Source organism: Procambarus clarkii, chromosome 23, assembly GCF_040958095.1.
Source record: "Procambarus clarkii isolate CNS0578487 chromosome 23, FALCON_Pclarkii_2.0, whole genome shotgun sequence".
In the NCBI taxonomy this organism is placed as follows: domain Eukaryota; kingdom Metazoa; phylum Arthropoda; class Malacostraca; order Decapoda; family Cambaridae; genus Procambarus; species Procambarus clarkii.
In genome coordinates, this window is record NC_091172.1 from 35,768,044 (window position 1) to 35,788,830 (window position 20,787).

General features: G+C 49.9%; 1 protein-coding gene across 3 annotated transcripts in view; it reads left to right on the forward strand.

Moving 5' to 3' along the window:
* LOC123763916 (VWFA and cache domain-containing protein 1) overlaps positions 1 to 20,787 on the forward strand; it is a 135,750-nt gene that overhangs the window by 60,925 nt on the left and 54,038 nt on the right. For all 3 annotated transcript variants that reach the window (XM_069330179.1, XM_069330180.1, XM_069330181.1), the window contains exons 12-13: positions 3,784 to 3,936; positions 11,910 to 12,088. In XM_069330179.1, coding sequence (XP_069186280.1) covers positions 3,784 to 3,936; positions 11,910 to 12,088 — 332 coding nt within the window. The remainder of the gene's footprint in view (positions 1 to 3,783; positions 3,937 to 11,909; positions 12,089 to 20,787) is intronic.

A 20,787-nucleotide genomic window follows, 5' to 3' on the forward strand; every position in this document is an offset into this window, starting at 1 on the left:
GTGCCGGTTAGCAGTACCCTGCCTGGGATTACCTGGGCATGAGTCCTATTATAGTAAACACTGAGGACCCTGGGAAACCACGAGTGGGCGCGGGGGTCCGATGGATGTGGCTCTGGAGTTCCCCCCTCGTTTTGTGCGAGTTTGAGGGTTGCTCTGTCCCCTTGTCTCAGGGTGACTCTCACTGTTTTGCCTCCGTTTGCTGCCTGTGGGGTCAGTGGCACCTTCGGCCCAGAGCCCTGCGAGTTTTGTTGCTTGTTTGTGGCTTGATTATCCAGTCTTATGCTGACTATGCAGGTGCAGGCAGCGCAGGCGTTGCAAGTTGAGTTTCGGTGGTTCAACGCGCTCGGTCGCTCGGTCATTTTATTTGGTGTGTCAGGGCTCGGGGGGGTGTTGGACGCTTTGGTCTTGTTCCTTTTGCACCCCCCTTGTCTTTCCCATTATGGTCTTGAGACTCTGGCGGTCTCGGGGATTTCCCCCCTTCCGGAGTAGCAAGGGAAGCATTCGAGCCTGTTCCTCCAGCCGTGTTGTATGAGTCTGCCAGTGGGCTCCATTCCTTAGTACTTGTCCGGTTTCCTGGGCTTTTCTTGTGAGACTGGGGCTTTGTGGGAACGGCTCGGCCCAGTGACCTGCCTTGTGGGTTCCTGGGGCTGTGAAGGACTGACATTTGGTCTCCACCTGGGTTTTTCTACCCTCTGGGTGGGGCTTGTGGTTACGAGGAGTGGGGTTAATTCTTCGTACATGATTTTGGGAGTTGGCCCCTCCCCGGGATCGGTTCCTTGTCCCGTGGATTTGTCGGGTCCGTCCTGTCGGTGGGTCCGTTTCTCCACCCTTCTTCTTAGGATGAGCCTTCACAGTCGTGTTCCCCTCTTCTCGGGAATCTGCGTGACTTTTAATCGCGGATGCAACTTTGTTTTCTGTGCCTTCGTGCTTTATGCTTGCTTCTTTGTTCTAGAAGGATTGGGAAGGTTTTAATTCTTCCCGTATTCTTGGAACGTCTGTCGTCTTCCGGTCCTTTCTGGGCTTGTTGGTCCTTCTCCATAATTCTCAGTTTTCAGTCCTGTTTCGTTCTTTCGTGTGTCTTTCTCTATGCACTGTCCTGTGCTTCGCAGGGTTGCCAGATTGGGCTCCTTGTAGCCTGGTTGGGCTCTTTGTAGCCCAAATGGGAAGCTGTGCTAAGTTTCTTTTCACTCCTTCCTGCTCTTTTCGACTTCAGTAGGCGGCTGCCCTGTGTACTCTCCTATGGGATTCGGTCATAACAACACTATTTTGTCTCTTTTTTTTTTTTCAAGTCAAATTTGTAGTTTCTTTCTTCAGCTCGCGACTTCTGGCGACCCAGGTCTAGTATCCCTGCTACGCATGCGCCGTGGTTGTTTGTTTTGATATGGGCGGTGTGCACGTGAGCTGGGGTTTTGCATCCATTTTTCTCTCGGGTACTTCACTTCTCGCTCTTCTTAATTCTCCAATCCGTATCCCGTAGCTCCTGAGGGTATTCTGGATTGCCGCTATGGGGAGGTCGCTGGGTTTTTCCTGCGTATGGGTGTGGGGCTCCTCCTTCGCCTCTCCCCCACTCTTCTCCTGCAAGTGCGGCTCTGCCTTCTTCCACTGGCGGTGCTTCCGGAATCTTCTGGGCTACATTGTGTCGTGACACGTTCGTGCCTTCGTTCTGCAGGTAAGTTTATGCATTCTGGCTTTTCCTTTGGCCTTGTCCCTGGCCGTTGGTGCTGGGGCTTTTTCTTCTGGCTTTTCTTGTGTTTTTCTCATTTTATCCTAAACATGGTTGTGCATTTTGTTTGTACCTCTTGGCTCTCCTATTGCCGGGTTTGGGTTCCTGGTTTCCTGGCTTACCCGGCTGGTGGCATTTTTGCGGTCTCTCGATTTCTTTTCTCTAGAATCGCACGTTGGGACTGTCATCTCCGATCTCCTGGTGGGCTCGCCGGCGTTGGGATGTTTTTCTGTATGGCGGACGTTCAATCTCCTCCTTTGCCAGCTTGGGTTTGAGGCTGAGCCAGCCTCTGCTGGCTCTGTGGTTGCACCCAAAATCTTCTCGCGGCTCCGCCTCTTATTAGGCTCAATTGGCCCATGGTGGGGCCGGTTTGGTTCTGCCTCGAGTCTCTTCCCTTTTGTTGGTGGTCGGGTGGCTTAGTTGATGGTGTCCCACCTGTGTGCTTCTTGTTGGCAGCAGTGTGGGGTTTTGGCCGATCCTTCCTTTTCTTCTGTCCCTTCTTTGGTAGCTGCGTTTGTTGGCGTGGTCCTGTCCTTCTCTTGTGAAAGTTTAGGGATGTCATCATGCCCCATACTGTCGCCTTGTATCGTGCGGCGCTGGCAGAGCTGCTTCAGCTTGCTTTCAGTTTTGATGTTATTTCTGTCCTGTTTCTCAAGCTGTCTAGTGCATTGTTTCACCTCCGGCATGCTCTTGCACTGCCTGAGCCGTCCTGGTCATTGGACAGAGTGCTCTCTTTTCTTTCTTCGCCTCGGTTTGTTGTGGCCCCTTCAGTTCAGGATTGTTCTCCAGGGCTCCTTTTCTATTGACCCTGGCCTCTGGGGGTCGGGTTGGGGAGCTTCTTGCTCTCCTCCGGTGCAGGGGTTTCTACTCTTTCAGTCTTCGTGATGGTTTTGTCCGTCTGCAGCCGTCTCCTTTTTTTCTGGCAAAGAATGAGACTGCAGCTTTCCAGAGGGGTCCCTGGGTTGTGGATGCTTGGTTCGTTAGGCCAGGGGTGCATCATGTTTTGTGTCCAGTTGCGGCTCTTCGCCGTTATTTACATGCCATGGCTTCTGTGTCCGGGGATGCACTTTGGGTTGATCCGGTTTCCCTTCTTCCCTGTTTGCAGGTGCGGGTCTCCCAGGTCGTCCACAGAGTTATTAAGGCTTGCCAGCCTGCGGGCTTTCCCCATACCCATGACATTCGTAAGTTCGCTGCTCTTGCTGCCATCTTTGGCAACATGTCGTGGACTGACATTTGGGCACGAGGCTTTTGGAGGTCGAAAAGGGCTGGGCTGCTCGTTACCTTGTGAACGTCCCTGGGTCTTTGGGTCACTGGCTGCAGCCAGTTATCTCGACTTCGAGTTGAGGAGTTAGCAGCGACTGCCTCCCGGGTAAGTCCCTAAGTTTTCCTCTGTGGGTAGTTAGCTCCGGGGAGCGGAAGGGGCTCCCCCCCAGAAAACCAGTGTTGAATGTAATGAAACGTCATTTTCTGAGTGAGACTCAGAGCCTCCCTGGCATCCCTCACTCCCTCCAGTTGACGGTTTTTTGCGTGTTTTGACATCTAGCCTAAGAACTAAAGGGTGGATAGCTGGCGTGTGGGGTCTGGGGTTTCCCCTTTCCCCTCCCAGGGAGGGGAGAGCTGCGCAGACAGCGGCGCAGTGACATGTGACGTCACAATCATTTGCTCGTTTCGTTTAGGGGAGTTCTATCCACTTGTTCGGCTTTTGGTAGCAATATTTTCAATATTTTCACCAGAATAGGGGTTTGTTTTGGGATGCTTACCTTTCTGGGTACCTGCCCCGGTCAATGGCAGACACAGAATGCTTCTAACCACATGGGAGTTTCTATAGGCCATTGCTTCCCTTGCCTCTTCTGAAGGGGCCAGGTTCTGGCTCGTGATCCCCGGTAATCCCATAAAACTTCATACACATGACTGATGCCAAAGTCTGACATTAGCATATCATCCAAGTAAACTCCGGGGAGCCTCCGGGTCTCATCCAGAAAATGGCGTTTCATTATATTCAACGCTGGTTTTTTATGTGAGTGTGAATAACTCCAACATAAGCCTTCATATGTCCTCAGAAACTGTAGTTTCCCTTACAAGAAGTGTTCAAACCAGTGATGGGAACATTTTTGGAGTGATTGGCATTGACGTTCCTCTTGCGAATCTTCTTGAAGATATCACACACTTCAATTCTCCAGCTAGATCATATGCTTTTGCTATCGATTCTAGAGGTTAGTATGACACAAGTTTTCTTGTTATTGAGTAATATGGTTCTTAGACCTGTGTGGAGTTTTTGTGTTAAATTAAGTCCACAAAATGTTAGCTCTTCAGAATTGTTGCATTGTGTTTAAATTTGGAATAATAATGTTGAGCTCTTCATAGCAAAGACCCCCTAAGCCTAATATGGGTTGTCCATCCTGGACTCTTTATCTCGCACCATACTCTCATCAGTCTTGTCCCCAACTGGGAGAAGTATCTTTGCAAATGACCTGTTCAAGAAAGTTAGAGAACAAAGAGAAGCAGTTAAGTCTAACTTGAGCCAGCACTGTGGGATCAGCTTGGTTCAGAAAAAGAATAAGCAGTGCTCTTAATTTAAAGTGATACTCAGAAATGCAAGAAATAACACTTATTGCTCAACTAATTACTTGCTTAGAATCAAGGTACCCCTTACATCAACCACTAGATGGCAACACTCATTTCTACAACAGCAAGGTCAGCAACCCTCAAGTTGTGTCTTGAGTCCACTGATCACTAAGCTAGGCTATGAGATTCTCAATAAGCAAGGTTTTTGACAAGTTTTCTGTGGGGAGGCCCTACAGCTCCCTGGAGCTTATCGGGCTAATGTATGTTATATTAGACCGGAACATTAGCTAAGGAGTTCAGACCTACCAGGGACCAGCACCAGAACCTGGCTCCTTCAGAGAGGTTTCAGGGAGCAATGGCCCTGGTAAATCCCCTTGTGGTTGGGGTTTTCCTTATCTGCCATCGACCGGGGTTAAGCACCCAGAAAGGTAGACATAACAAAACAAACCCCACATGGTAAAAAACTAAAACAAAAAACCGAACAGAGAGGTAGAAACTCTCTACAATCCCAAGGAAACAAGCAAACATCACACTTTACTGCCGCGCCGATCGTCCGCGCAGCCCTCCCGCCCCGGACCTACCGCTCCGGCTGCCTAGCATAAGTTCGTAAGCTAATGTCAACCGGGATAGACGCTTCTCTGGCCTCAGTTTCCTAGGCGGTGTTTGCCTTGTGTGGCGTTCACTGCCGTGTATTGTGTTGTGCGGTGGCCAGGTGTTCCTCATCAGTGCCGGGGCTGCATGCGCTTAGGGGCTTCCTTCCCTAAGCGCTCTGTGAGTACTGCCGAGTACTGCCCCTGCGTGACAGGATTATCTTCCCTGGGGCGTTCGGGAACCATTCCCATAGAGGTTCTTGCTGCTCAGCATTTGCCTCGCCCTTGGGGCCAGCTGGGGCTTGGGGCCCTTTTTTGGCCCTGGGTAGGGACTGGTATTGTGCTGGTTAGGGCGTCAAGGTGCTGCACGACCTGCCACCTAAGCAGTGGCCGGTTCCTGTTGCCTCTGGAGACGGTGTACTTTTACGAGGTTTTTCTTTTGTTTTTTTTTCATTTGCCTGGTGGGGGTCTGCCTAGTGTGGCTATAGTTCCACTGGTATTGTTTGGTGGTCCTCTGCTAGGCCCCCGTGATTGTACACGTCACAGGGGTTTTCAGTGTTGTCCTCTACCCCATTGTTATTTTTGGGTTTTAACCGGTTAGCAACACCTTGCCCGGGCTTCCCGTAGTTGTTACCCCTACGGGCCCTGGAAACCCGTCGGGGCTCGGTGGACCATTGAATGTGTCTTCCGGGTTCCAACCCGTCTTGTACAGGATCGTTGGTTGCTGTGCCCTTGTCTCCGGGTGACAGTCGCCACTCTTACCTCTGGCATGCTGACTGTTGGGTCACTGACACCTTGACCCGGAGATTTGCGAGAGATATTATCTGCGTGCTCTCCAGTACTCTCCTGATGCTATTACTGTTCAGAGTACAGGCGGCATCCGTGTTGCAAGTTAGGTTAGGTTGCTGCAACATGCTAGGTTGGTTTCCCACTCAGAGGCCCCGGGGCCACCCTGTTTTGGTTAGGTGCTGTTCGCCCCTTTCCCTCCCTGTTCCTGGCTCTGGACCGTCTGCGGCTTTCGGGGTCAGGGTGGGGTTTAGTTGGTGCCGAGACTCGGGCAGTTTCGGGGGCTGCCCCGTTCGGGTTGGGGACGGAGGTTTTCCAGCCTGTTCCTCCTGCCAAGGCTTCTGGGTCTTACCAGCGGCCCTTTATTGCTGCCTTTCCCATGGACTCTTCCTTTTTTTAACCACTTATCTGTGCCATCTGAGTATTTTCGGTCGGTGGGAAACTGCGCCAACCGAGAAAACTTTTTAATTTTTTGGTACCAATTCTAAATATGTACGAGGTCGGTTGTGTACGAAATGGACTCTTAGGACCTCCAGTGAGAGGGAGCCATCTTGGAAAAAAATCCCAGAATGACCTAGGGCTGCTGGCTGGGTTAGTACAGAGTGAGCAACAATGGGTGACGCACGCGCCTCTTGGTCCCAAACACCTGTCTGACGCAGTGTTGAAAGATCGCGCTCCGTCTGTGAAATTCAAACCTTATTGTTTGAAGAACATAAGGGTCATAATATTTGTAAAGCTAGGCGCAATAAGGACCTAACACAAAAGTTGGGAGCACGTGATACAGCACCTGTGAGGACGATACAGCGAGCGTATCCAGTTGTAGCTCTGAGCATCATCCTTGCCCACTATGCTATCTCCAATTTATATCGATGATACTTAGATGAATCGTTTTCTGCGTTCAGTGATGATGCATCTGATACAAATAGCATAGATGAAGAGTGTTAGTGGCTTCCATGGTGTTGTTTTCCATAGATATTTTCAAGAATAGCTGAATCTCTTCCAGACTGACGAACACTCTTTGTGGCTAGCTGAATCTCTTCCTGACTAATGGACACTCTTTGAGGCTAGCTGAATTTCTTCCTGTGTGGGACCTTACAAAGCGATCTTTTCAAGACTCCCTTACAAATTGATCTTTTCCTATAATCTTTTCAATACTACCTTATGCTTTACAAGCTTGGCTACATACAACCTACAAGTACTAAAGCCAAGGGTGTACGTGAGTGTGTTATTTGCAAGCACACAGAATGAAAAAACAGGAAGTGAAAATCGATCTGTACTTGGTGCAATGAGAGTGAAGTAGCGCTGTGCATCACGGACTACTTCATTGATTATTACTCACTTCGGAAGTACTGAGTAATTACCTAAGTGTAGTTACAGGATGAGAGCTACGCTTGTGGTGTCCCATCTTCCCAGCACTCTTTGTCATATATGTGTAATACAGTGTGTTACTGTGTAAGTAGTGTGTGAAACTCTACATATTGTAATTTTAGTGAATTTTTAACAAGTAATATTGCGACAATAAACATTTATTGTGGACACATTATTGACACATGTATCACAGTTCCAAGGAACATTATGAACGTTCTACTGTATACATATTGTAAAGGACATAAATATGCATCATATACGATAAAAAAACAAATAAAACCACATTAGTAATACATAGAACAAATAATTGAAGATATATTTGTGGCCACACCCGGTGCTTGAATGGCCTGTGCGACCGTGTCTGGGCGTGTCACGCACGAGCGACCGGCCCCTGATGAAGTCACAGCGCACCTTGTCCACGTCCCCACAGCCAAAGTAAGTGGAATTTTGTATTTATTTTTACATTGACATGTTCAGGGAAGGAAATTTATCATTTTACGAAGAAAAAAGAATTTTTGGGAAACACTTTATTTCATGCGCACGGGGAATTTCACAATGAACTCGGTGCAGCACAGTGGTTAAGGGCGGAGGGCTTCAAGGATGGCTCTGCCCCGGGGCCCTCTGTTGCGGGTTCCAGCGGCTGTGGGGGATGCCTGCTAGCAGTTCTGGGGCTGTTTGCCCCTGCCTGGGTTTTCTGCTTCTGGGCGGAGTTTTTCGCCCATCCAATCTGCTTGCTTCCCACTTTTGCTGGCGTGTTTTTGTATCTTTTGCATCAGTCACAGACCCCCCTGTTCTGGTGGCCATTTTCTTCTGCCGATTTCCCGGCGTGGCTACCAGGGCGGCGTTGTGGTTTGTTTACATGCGCCTGGGTGTGCAAGCGAGCGTCTTGGGTGAGTTTTTTCACCCTTTTCAGGGGTTTTATTTTCCTGTTGTCGTTTCTTCGCTTTTCTCGTGTTTTCTGCCCGCCTTCTGTTCCTCTGGGAATGTTTGAGTGTTGATTTTACACCAGGTTTTCTGTTTTGTCTGTTGTGGGTCTAGACCCTAGGGTTTGGGCTAAGTGTCCCTGTCTGTTTATGCTTGCTCCCACACCTTGTCCCTCGGTTTTCGGTCTGTTTTGACTGTTTCCCTGGGGGGTTCTGTCTGGGGGCTGTGCTTTGCCTTTCTGTGGTGTATCTTCGCCGACAAATGTGGTGGTTTGGGCTCCCCCTGGTTCGATTCCGAGTTCCTTTGGTTTCTTTGGTTTCGTTCCGGAGGTGTCTTCCTCTTGGGCCCTCTTTGTGGGTTCAGGGGACTTTGTTTCCTCGTGTGTGACCTGGTTCTGCCTTCTGGGGTTCCGGGGTCTTCCTGGCTTGCGGACTGATCTTTTTGGGTCTTGGCACATGTTGTGGTCGTGCTGGGACTTTGGGGTTTTGTTGTCGAGGTGGGCCTTTTGATGCAGTTTTGTGCCTTCTTCGCCTGGCCGGCGTGGTGCTCTCTGCCCACTGGTCGGCAGATTGTAATTTTCTTTTCACGTGTATGTGTGTGTGCACATGTACATGTACATGTGTACACACTGTAATTACCTAAGCGTAGTTACAGGATGAGAGCTACGCTCGTGGGTGTATGCACATATGTATGTGCATACGCATGTGTGAGTAATACACCTTGTGTGTGTGTATGTATATATGTATGTGTATACAGTATGCATAATATATATGTACTCACCTAGTTGTACTCACCTAGTTGTGCTTGCGGGGGTTGAGCTCTGGCTCTTTGGTCCCGCCTCTCGACCGTCAATCAACAGGTGTACAGGTTCCTGAGCCTATTGGGCTCTTATCATATCTACACTTGAAACTGTGTATGGAGTCAGCCTCCACCACATTGCTTCCTAATGCATTCCATTTGTCAACCACTCTGACACTAAAAAAGTTCTTTCTAATATCTCTGTGGCTCATTTGGGCACTTAGTTTCCACCTGTGTCCCCTAGTGCGTGTGCCCCTTGTGTTAAATAGCCTATCTTTATCAACCCTGTCGATTCCCTTGAGAATCTTGAATGTGGTGATCATGTGCCCCCTAACTCTTCTGTCTTCCAACGAAGTGAGGTTCAATTCCCGTAGTCTCTCCTCGTAGCTCATACCTCTCAGCTCGGGTACTAGTCTGGTGGCAAACCTTTGAACCTTTTCCAGTTTAGTCTTATGCTTGACTAGATATGGACTCCATGCTGGAGCCGCATACTCCAGGATTGGTCTGACATATGTGGTATATAATGTTCTGAAAGATTCCTTACACAAGTTTCTAAAGGCCGTTCTTATGTTAGCCAACCTGGCATATGCTGCTGATGTTATCCTCTTGATATGAGCTTCAGGGGACAGGACTGGCGTGATATCAACCCCCAGGTCTTTCTCTCTCTCTGACTCTTGAAGTATTTCATCTCCCAAGTGATACCTTGTATCTGGTCTCCTGCTTCCTACTCCTATCTTCATTACATTACATTTGCTTGGGTTAAACTCTAACATCCATTTGTTCGACCATTCCTGCAGCTTGTCCAGGTCTTCTTGAAGCCTCAAGCTGTCCTCCTCTGTCTTAATCCTTCTCATAATTTTGGCGTCGTCAGCAAACATTGAGAGGAATGAGTCTATACCCTCTGGGAGATCATTTACGTATATCAGAAACAGGATAGGTCCAAGCACAGAGCCCTGTGGGACTCCACTGGTGACTTCCCGCCATTCTGAGGTCTCACCCCTCACTATAACTCTCTGCTTCCTATTGCTTAGGTACTCCCTTATCCACTGGAGCACCCTACCAGTTACTCCTGCCTGTTTCTCCAGCTTATGCATCAACCTTTTATGGGGTACTGTGTCAAAGGCTTTCCGACAGTCCAAAAAAATGCAGTCCGCCCATCCTTCTCTTTCTTGCTTAATCTTTGTCACCTGATCATAGAATTCTATCAAGCCTGTAAGGCAAGATTTACCCTCCCTGAACCCATGTTGATGGGTTGTCACGAAGTCTCTTCTCTCCAGATGTGTTACTAGGTTTTTTCTCACAATCTTCTCCATCACCTTGCATGGTATACAAGTTAAGGACACGTGCCTGTAGTTCAGTGCCTCTTGTCTGTCACCCTTTTTAAATATTGGTACTACAATAGCAGTCTTCCATACTTCTGGTAGGTCTCCCGTTTCCAGTGACCTACTATACACTATGGAGAGTGGCAAGCTAAGTGCTCCTGCACACTCTTTCAATACCCATGGTGAGATTCAATCCGGCCCAACAGCTTTTCTCACATCCAGCTCCAATAGGTGCTTCTTGACCTCATCTCTTGTAATTTCGAACCTTTCCAAGGTCACCTGGTTTGCTGCCACCTCTCCTAGCACCGTGACTTCTCCCTGTTCTATTGTAAAGACCTCCTGGAACCTTTTGTTGAGTTCTTCACACACCTCTTTGTCATTCTCTGTGTACCTGTCCTCGCCCACCCTAAGTTTCGTCACCTGTTCCTTCACTGTTGTCTTCCTCCTGATGTGACTGTGTAGTAGCTTTGGTTCGGTCTTGGCTTTATTAGCTATATCATTTTCATACCTTTTCTCAGCTGCTCTTCTCACACTAACATACTCGTTCCTGGTTCTCTGGTATCTCTCTCTACTTTCTGGTGTTCTGTTATTACGGAAGTTCCTCCATGCCCTTTTGTTCAGCTCCTTTGCTTTCATACATTCCCTATTAAACCACGGATTCTTCCTTTGCTTTTCTGTTTTTTCCTGTTGGGCTGGGACAAACCTGCTTACAGCCTCCTGACATTTTTGGGTGACATAGTCCATCATGTCTTGTACAGACTTGGTTCCGAGTTCTGTGTCCCAATGTATATCCCATGTATATCCAGGGAGCTGTAGGGGCTCCTCCCCCAGAAAACCAGCGTTGAATGTAATGAAACGCCATTTTCTGGGCGAGTCCCAGAGGCTCCCCGGCATCCCTCCCTCCCAGTCGGCGGTTTTTCAGGTGCTTTGACATCCAGCCTCAGAACTGGGGTGTGGATCTCCGGCGTGGTGGGTCTGGGGTTTCCCCTCCCTGGGAGGGTGAACCCTTCCCACTCCCAGGGAGGGGGGAGCTCCGCAGACAGCAGCGCAACGATGGGTGATATCATACTAGATTGCTCGTTTTGTTTGGGGAGTTCTATCGACTCGTTCGGCTTTTGGTTTCAATTTTCACCAGAATAGGGGTTTGTTTTGGGATGCCTAACCTGGTCGATGGCAGACATTGAATGCTTCTAATTACACGGGGGTTTCTATAGACCATTGCTTCCCTTGCCTCTCTGAGGGGGCCAGGTTCTGGCTCATGGTCCCCGGTAGGCCCATAGAACTCCATACACATGACTGATACCAAAGTCTGACATTAGCATATCAGCCTAGTCATATCAGCCATCAGCATATCCTGGGAGCCTCCGGGACTCACCCAGAAAATAGCGTTTCATTACATTCAATGCTGTTTTTTTGTTAAATGTAGGGTTATTGTATTTTACACCATAGTAAATATCTGTATACAGTGAGTTGTATTATTTGAACAGAACATTTACAGTTATGCAAGGCAATATAGTGCCAGAAGACTTATGCCATAAGGTGTTCTTAAACAATTTAGGTGCCCCAAAATTACTCACAATATAACTAATCATTTACCACATTCATTTAATGATGCTTCGTGTTTACTGAATAGGGCATTACCCGAAAACGTTTGTTTAAACTGTGTATATACGTAGTAGTTTTTGAAAGTCTTGGTCTTTGCTTCTTTTCTGCAAAATGTTGGATCTAAATATTTGACAGTTATTAAATCACATTAAGGATTGTTGCATACTACGAAGTGCTGTGCTGAATGCCAACAACCTGCATTCATTTATTAATCTTTTTTTTTGCCAGGGAATGTTCTTGGCCATCCAAAACTGGGTCGTCCTGAAACGTGGACTTTGCCACTGATTCCTACAGACATAACGTTACTAGAGCAGATCCCTGGTTTCAATGATGTAAGAAATGATCTCATCAACCTGTCATCAGGTCATAAATACATTACAGAAAATAATGAAGATGGGAACCAGAAGGTAAAATTGTTTATAGTACTGTACCATAAAAACAAAAGTGTTTGAAGTTGTATAATATTATTTAAAGCATTCTCTCCCGAAATGATTAATTCAGTTTTATATAATTAAATGAAGCACAAGTCCTATAACTTATGAGAAGCTATTAAACAACCCATCAGCCTTCAATAACGTATATCTATGAGAAAATCAGTAGAGCAGGACGAGTAATGAACCAGCTACCCGAGTAACTCTAGATGTTTGCCTTAACCCATTGACCACGATATGCAAGAGATTATATAACCTGGAATTTGCCCAAATCCATGAAGAGTCGGGAGGAACCGAGTTGGTAACCAACCCAAATACGTAGTACATACGACCTGCATGCACTCTGGTGTAGATGATGGGGTTCTTGTCCAATTGGTCCCTTCAATATACACAAGCAAATTACAGTAATGTGATATATATATGATATATCAGGTGACAGGGGCGACTGCAACAACTACCGTGGAATCTCTCTCCTCAGTATTGTCGGAAAGCTGTTTGCTCGAGTCGCGGTGAAGAGGCTCCAAGTACTTGCAGAGAGAGTCTATCCAGAATCACAATGCGGATTCAGAGCTGACAGGTCCACCATCGACATGGTCTTTTCCCTCAGACAACTGCAGGAGAAATGCAGGGAACAGAAGCAGCCACTCTTCGTAGCCTTCATAGATCTGATGAAGGCCTTCGACCTCGTCAGCAAGGATGGCCTGTTCAAGATCCTCCCCAAAATCGGATGCCCACCCAGGCTCCTCAGCATCATCAGATCTTTCCATGAGAACATGAGGGGCACCGTGGTCGTTGATGGCCTCCTCCAAGGAGTGCCGGACCAACTGGGCTGTGGTGGGTATGTGGGCCTGCGGGCCGCTCCAAGCAACAGCCTGGTGGACCAAACTCTCACAAGTCTAGCCTGGCCTCGGACCGGGCTTGGGGAGTAGAAGAACTCCCAGAACCCCATCAACCAGGTATCAACCAGGTTTAACCAGGTCTAACATCAGACGCCTTTGACATCCGAAGTGGAGTAAAGCAGGGCTGCGTACTGGCTCCAACCCTATTCGGGATTTTCTTCGCAGTTATGCTGCAGCACGCCTTCGGATCTGTCACAGAAGGCATTTACCTCCGGACCAGATTGGATGGAAAGCTCTTTAACCTCGCCAGACTGAAAGCCAAGACGAAGGTTCGGCCGAGGTGTCTGCGCGACTTCCTTTTTGCCGACGACGCAGCAGTCACTGCCCACTCAGCCGAAGACCTCCAACGGCTTATGACCCGCTTCAGCGAGGCCTCTCAGGCTTTTGGACTCACCATCAGCCTGAAGAAAACACAAGTCATGGGACAAGGAGTGGACTCCCCACCTGACATCGGCATCTCCGATTCCGACGACTTCGTGTACCTGGGCTCCACAATCTCTGACTCCCTCTCTCTTGAAACGGAGCTAAACAAACGCATCGGTAAGGCATCTACTACCATGTCCAGACTGACAAAGAGAGTGTGGGCCAACAATAGGCTAACTGAGTATACTAAGATTCAGGTTTACAGAGCCTGTGTCCTGAGCACTCTCCTTTATGGCAGTGAGTCTTGGATACTCCGTGCCCGTCAGGAAAGACAGCTGAATACCTACCACATGCGCTACCTTCGACTCATCTTGGACATCACCTGGCAGGACAAGGTGACAAACACCAACGTCTTGGGGAGAGCAAGAATCACCAGCATGTACACAATGCTGGTGCCCACCCAGGCAGAGACGAATGCGCTGGCTCGGGCATGTTGTGCGAATGGGCGATGGCAGGATCCCCAAGGATCTCCTGTACGGAGAGCTGATGCAGGGAAAGCGTCCAACAAGCAAGCCCCAGCTACGGTACAAAGACTTATGCAAGAGGGACCTGAAAGCCATGGACGTTGATCTTGCTATGTGGGAGACACTGGCTGAAGACCGTTCAGCCTGGAGGCAGTCTGTTCAAAGAGGTCTCTCCAAGTTCAAGGAGTCACTTGCCAAGGAATCGGAGGCAAAGAGACCGAGAAGGAAGGCCGGTAGCCATGAAGACAGACCAGAATCGGACTTCGTTTGTGCTCGGTGTGGGATGGACTGCCACTCTCGGATTGGCCTCATCAGTCACACCAGACGCTGCACCAGGATTGACAACTAGGGCGCAACTCCATAGTCTCCCGAGACTGAAGGATGCCTACTACTATATGATATATCTAGCATATAATGGTACATGGGTTAAGCATGTCTAGGGTTACCCAGGACATTGGTTTGATCCCTGTCTTGCTCCAATAAATGTTTTTAAGCACATCTGATTTTTGTTAAGTTATTTTACCTTTTCCTTTCTTGTACCACTCTGTACTATATTATTCAAGATTTGAATTTCATCATTCCAATACTGAAATAAGATTTCTGAGCCCCTACGGCTCCCCGGAGCTATCTATGGCTGATATGGATACCCTAACTATTTTGCATCAGTCGATGTGGGTGGAGCTTTAGGCTTACCGGGGACTATGAACCAAAACCTGGCCCCCCTCACAGAGGCACGGGGAGCAATGGCCCATAGAAATGCACATGTGATTTGGAGCATTCTATATCTGCCATCAACCGGGACAGGCACCCAGAAAGGTAAACGCCACAAAACAAAACCCTATTCTGGTTAACAACGAAAAGCGTAAAACGAGTGGACAGAGTTCCCCAAAACAAAAAACGAGCAAACAAGCATGACATCACACGAGCCGCACCGCATGTTTGCGCAGCTCCCCCCCTCCCCGGGAGGGGGGAAGAGGGAGCCCCAGACCCTTGCGCCGGCGATACTCACCCCAGTTCCTCGGCTGATGGGATCGTGCATAGTCGTGTGGCTCCAGCTCCAGTCTTGTCTCAGTGCTGTGTCTTGTTTTCAGTGCTGCTCTTACGGTGGTTATGTGAGGTGGAAGTAATATTCTTAGGTACTCGGGCTGCATGTGCTCAGGGTCACTGCAGTGCAAGTTCCTTCACTGTCGGCTGCACTTGTGGCTGAGGACTTACGTGCTCGTGGCTTTTTGGTTTCGGTCCTGCGTTTCTTTTCCCTCCTGGAGCTGTCTTCGGATTGGCTTGCAGAGGATGTGGAGGCACTTGGGGCCGTTCCTGGGTCTGGCGCCTTAGTCTCGGCTGCTCGTGCATCGTCTACTCCTTTGTAGCTGTTTGTGCCGATCCTGTGGGAGGCGTTGCTGCATTTTTTTGTTTTCGTGTTTTGTATGTTGACAGACGATTCTAGCTTCCTGCTTGGAATCCGCTTGGTCCCTTGTTCTTCTGTTGTTGTCCCCTTTTTGTCCTTTGCTTGGCACAACTCCTGGCACGCGGAGTCGTGCCAGGGCTTGCAGTTCCGTTCGTCGGGGTCGGCCACAAGTGTCGGGTTCGGTGCCGGTGCCGCCTGCGGTTCCAACTGGGCCTGGTCGGCGCGGTGTTCGCTCTGCGCACAGGTCGAGTTCTCGTAATGCGCAGCGGCCCTTTCGCGGTTCGCCCCATTGACGGGGTGGTGGGCGGGGAGGCTTGCCCTGTTCGCTCACGCCTGGTCTCACGATTTGTGGGCTTTTCGGGTCGTTTCTCTCGGCCTGCGGTGGCGTTGAGTGGCCCCATCTCCTTCGAGGGGGATCGGAGCTGATGGGACAGGCTTCCTCTCCTGCGCTCTGTCAGGTCATTTTGGAGTGGGTACACTTAGGCGTGGTCGAAACAACGTCGTCTCTCAGGTGGGTCTCCTGCCTTTCCCAGTTCCGAAACAGGACTGTGCGGACCTGCGGTTCATTCTAGACCTGTCTCGTCTGATCCCTTGGGTTTCTTGCTCCTCGTTTTGGATGACCACTCTGTCCTAGGTTCGAATTCTGTTGGAGCCGGGCACTTGGATGGTGTTCCTGGATTTCAAGGATGCCTATTAGCACATCCCTATTCATCTGGGGTTACAAGACTACCTCGGTTTTGTTGTGGGGCGTCAGTGCTTACGTTGTCTCCCATTCGGGTTGAATCTGGCACCTCGCGTGTTCACACACCTTACCCGGGTCATGGTGGCCCATCTACATCTGTTAGGTGTTCGGGTGTTGACTTCCCTCGACGACTGGCTGGTTTGGGCCCCCAGTCATTCCAGGTGTCTGCTCGCCAGGGATTTGGTGCTTTCCCAGCTCGCCGGGTTCGAGTTCCTGGTGAACTGGAGGAAGTCCCATCTGGTTCCCTCCCAGGTTCGGTCCTGGCTGGGTCTTTTGTGGGACTCTCGGACTACATCCTTATTTCTTCCTGCGGTGTCTCTCCTTCGGCTGCGGTCCTGCCTGAGCTTGTTTTGGGGGAGTTCCTAGGTCACCCGACGGTTGCTTGAGGGTCTGTGCGGGAGCCTAAACTTTGCGATGTTGGTCTACCCGAAGAGTCGGGTTTGGCTTCGTCGGCTGTTCTGGTTCCTTCGGGGACGTCCCTTCCGCCTCTCTCGCGGTCGCTGGGTTCGATCCCCAGAGGCCTTGTGTCGGCTGCTGTGTCGCCGGCTTCCTCTTCGGGCTTTTCGGGGATCTGTGCCTTGGCGGCCACCCGAGCCCTCGCTCGATATGTTTGTGGATGCGTTGTCTTGGCTGGGGCTTTGTGATTAGTGCTCACCAGGCCCACCAGGGGCGGTGGGGTCCATCCTTCCGTTGGGCCCACAGCACGGTGTGGGAGTTTGTGGCTGTGTGGTTTGCGCTTTGGAGGGTTCGGGTCGCCCGTGGATCAACGATCTGGCTCCATTCGGACTGCTCCTGGGTGATTCATTGCCTGAACCGAGGGAATTCGATGCAGTCCTTAGCTCTTTGGGGTTGGTCGCTTCGGGTGACTCATCTGCTGAGTTCTCGGGGTTTGGCTCTCCTGGTGGTTCACGTCCGTGGGGCTGTCCAACTTCCTGGCGGACGGCCTGTCCCGGTTCGTTCCCCTGTCCACAGAATGGACGGTCAATGCCGATTCACTCAGTTGGCTCTGCTAGATGTTCGGGCGCCCGGAGGGGAACCTCTTCGTGTTGGCGTGGTCGATTCGTCTGCTGGTATATGTGGCGGCCTCTCCCGACTGCGACGCTGTTGGGGTCGACAGCCTTGCAGTCGGGGATGGTTGTCCTCTCGTGTGACGATTTTCCTTGTTAACCAGAATAGAGGGTTTCTATTGTGGTGCTTACCTTTTTGGGTGGCTGTCACGGTCGATATGTGCATTTTTATGGGCTACTGCTCCTCGTGCTTCTGTGAGGGAGGCCAGGTTCTGGCTCGTGGTCCCCGGTTTGCCTAGAACTCGACCACATCGACTGATGCAAAATAGTTAGGGTATCCATATCAGCCATGGATAGCTCCATGGAGCCTCCGGGACTCACCCAGAAAATGACATTTCGTTACATTCAACGCTCGTTTTTTGCATTTTTCTGATCTATCTCACTCATTTACTACCTTAGGTAAGTGATCTGCTGTGTCATTGAACAGGATTATTTACAGTTAGGAAAGACAATATAGTGCCAGAAGGCTTGAGCCGCAAGGTGTTCTTAACCACTCTACTGTGCAAAGTGCCCTAAGGTGCTCTGCGAGTTGTGCTGTTTTCTGGGGGGGTGAGGAGGAGAGGACCCCTTCGGCTTCCCTGGAGCTATCCAGGCTGATATGGATATATTAGATTTTGGCATCCGTCAGTGAGAATGGAGTTCTTAGGCCTACTGGGGACCACGAGCCTGAACTTCTCCCCCCTCAGAGAAGTATGAGGTGTAATCGCCTATAGAATTGCACATGTGATTTGGAGCATTCTGTATCTGCCATCGACAGTGACAGGCACCCAGAAAGGTAAGCATCCCAAAACAAACCCCCTGTTCTGGTTGCAACTACTCAAACGAGTGGACAGAACTCCACAAAGAAAAATGAGCATACAAGTATGATGCCACAATATGCCGTGGTCTGCGCAGCTCTCTCCTCCCCTGGAGGGAGAAGGGGAGACCCCCAGACCCATCTTTTGGGTCTTGGCACGTGTTGTGGTTATGCTGGGGGCCTTCTTTTTCGTTGTTGAGTTTTAGTGCATTTTATTGCGGCTTTTGTACTCTCTTGGTGCCTTCTTTGTCTGGCCGGCGCGGCGCTCTGCCCGCCAGTCAGCTGCTCGTCTTTCTTGTCTTCATTTATTTTTATTTTCATTTACAGTGGTACCTCGGGTTACGAACGTCCCTGTTTACGAACTTTTCGGGTTACGAGACCGATTTGTTCGGACTGCAAAGTTTTGCTGAAAAGAATCACCCCAGATAAAGCTGTAGTAGGCCATTGCATTGATCTTTTTAATGGCAATGTGAAGCCTCACTACAGACAAGTGTTGCAAAGAAGAGGAAAACAATCTTCAATGGAACGTTTCCTTGTGAGAAAAGTGAGAAAATCAAGCAGTGAGCCACAACCAGGAGCTAATGGTATGCAGGCAAAACGTGCCCGAGAGTGCACTCCAGAGAAATCTTCACTACCTGATGTTATAATGGAAGGGGATTCCCCTTCCAAACAGTAACACCTCTTCTCCTCCCTCCTCCTTACCATCTTCTATACACCAACAGGAGTCATCAGCAAGGGTAAGTAATAACTCGAACATACTTTTGAAGTGAAGATTTGGGTGAATTAGGTATAAAATTTACTTTCAAGTGAAGTTTTTGGGTAGTCAGGAACGGATTAATTCATTTCCCATTATTTCTTATGGGGAAATAAGCTTCAGTTTTTGAGTTTTCGGGTTACGAACTGTCTCCAGTAATGGATTAAATTCTTAAACCGAGGTACATCTGTATATATAAAAATGTTCTTTCGGAAGGGGCTCCAATCCCTTTGCTGTTGACGGGGCTATGGGGGGGGGGAGAATGGTGGCTTGCTCTGTTTATTCGCGCTTGGTCCCACAGTTTGTGGGCGTTTTTGGTTGTCTTCCGGCCTCTGATGGCTTTAAGCCGCTCCTCCCCCTTTGGGGGGTTCACGGCTAGCGGGACGGGCTTTTTCCCCTGCGCTTCGTCATGTCATCTTGGAGTGGGTGCGTTTGGACGTGGTCGATCTGACCCCATACTCCCGGGGTTCTCGCCTGTTCTAGTGCTAACACGGGATTTTGCGGATCTGCGGTTCTTCTGGACTTGTTCCGTCTGCTCTCAGGATTCTTTGCCCCTTTTCAGTTGACTGATGTGTCTCTGGTCTGGCTTCTGTTGACCGGACCCTGGACCTCCAAGGTCCCTGGACCTCCAAGGTCCCTGGACCTCTAGGATGCTTCTTGGCACGTTCCTATCCTCCAGGGTTCAGGGACTGGCACAGTTAGTGATTTGGCTTCAGGCATGCCGCTTCCGTTGCCTTCCTCATCTCAACATAAGAAAACTTCCTTAGTTTTCATCTGGCCCCTTGCATATTTACGTGTCTTTCCCGGGTCTTGGTGACCTGTCTGCGTCTGATCGGGATTCGGGTTTCTGGCCTACTCGATGACTGGCTAGTATGGGCTCCCAGTCGGTCCGCTTGTCTGCTTGCAAGGGGTGTGGTTCTTCCCAGTTCGCCGGATTCAGGTTCCTGGTGACCTGGAGGTCCCATCTGGTTACGTTCCTGTTTCGGACCTGGCTGGGTCTTGTTTGGGACTCTGGACCGCTTCCTTGTCTCTCTCTCCAGCGGCGTTGCTGCGGCTGCGATCCTGCCTTTGGCTGTTTCTGGGGAAGGGGGGGGGGGGTTCCCGAGTCACTCGCCGGTTGCTCAAGAGTTGTGCGGGAGTCTGTACTTCGTCATGCTCGTCTACCCGCCGGGTCGGGATTGGCTTCAGCGTCTGTTCTGGTTCCTTCGGGGACTCTCTTCTGCCACTCTCGTGATCGTTGGGTTCGTTCTCTGGATGCCCTTGCATCGCTGGCTTCCTCTTCAACTGTCCAGCTCCATTCAGACTGTTTCCCCAGTGGTTCCTTGCCTGACCTGCGAGTCTTCCCTTTTGTCCTTGCCCCTTTGGGGCTAGTCCCTTCGTGTGGCTCGTCTGCTGGCTTCTCGGGGCTTGGTTCTCCGTGCGGTTCATATCCGGGGTGTTTGACGTCCTTGCAGACGGCCTGTCGCAGTTCATTGTTCTGTCCACGGACTGAGCGACACCGACTCGTTCTGTTGGCTCTGGCGGACGTACAGTCTCCTGGAGGTGTTCCTTTTTTGTGACGGCATCTCCATATCTGTGGCGCTCTTCCCCAACTACCAGGTTTTTGCAGTGGTCTCCTTTCGGTAGGACTGGTCGAGGTAGGGTTTCCTGTTCCTCTTCCACCCGGTCCCGCTGTTGCTTCGGATTCTGGCTTGGTTGGAGTCCTTCCCAGAAAGAGTAGTCATCGTAGCCCATTGTGGACCAGCCTAGCCTTGTTTTCAGGTGCTTGCTAGGTGTTCGAACCTGGGTTTTTTTTTCCTGCGGCTCCGCCTCTTTCCGTGGGTCAGACCAGTCTGGTGCGTGACTGGTTTGGTCTTCTCCTCTGCCCTTCATGTCTGGTCTTTTGACGTGAGGGGAATCACCATCTGTTTGGTGATCGGGTGGTTTCGTTGGTGTTCCACCAGGGAGCTTCGTCTCGGCGACAGTATGCAGTTTCCTGGCTTTCGCCATTTTCTCTCTTCGTAGGTTGTCTTCCCTTTAGGATTGAGTTGTCTTGTCCTTCTTTCTTAGTTTTTTCAGGACTGTCATTTGCTGTCCACTACTGTCGTCTCGTATCATGCGGCACTGGCAGAGCCGCTCCAGCTTG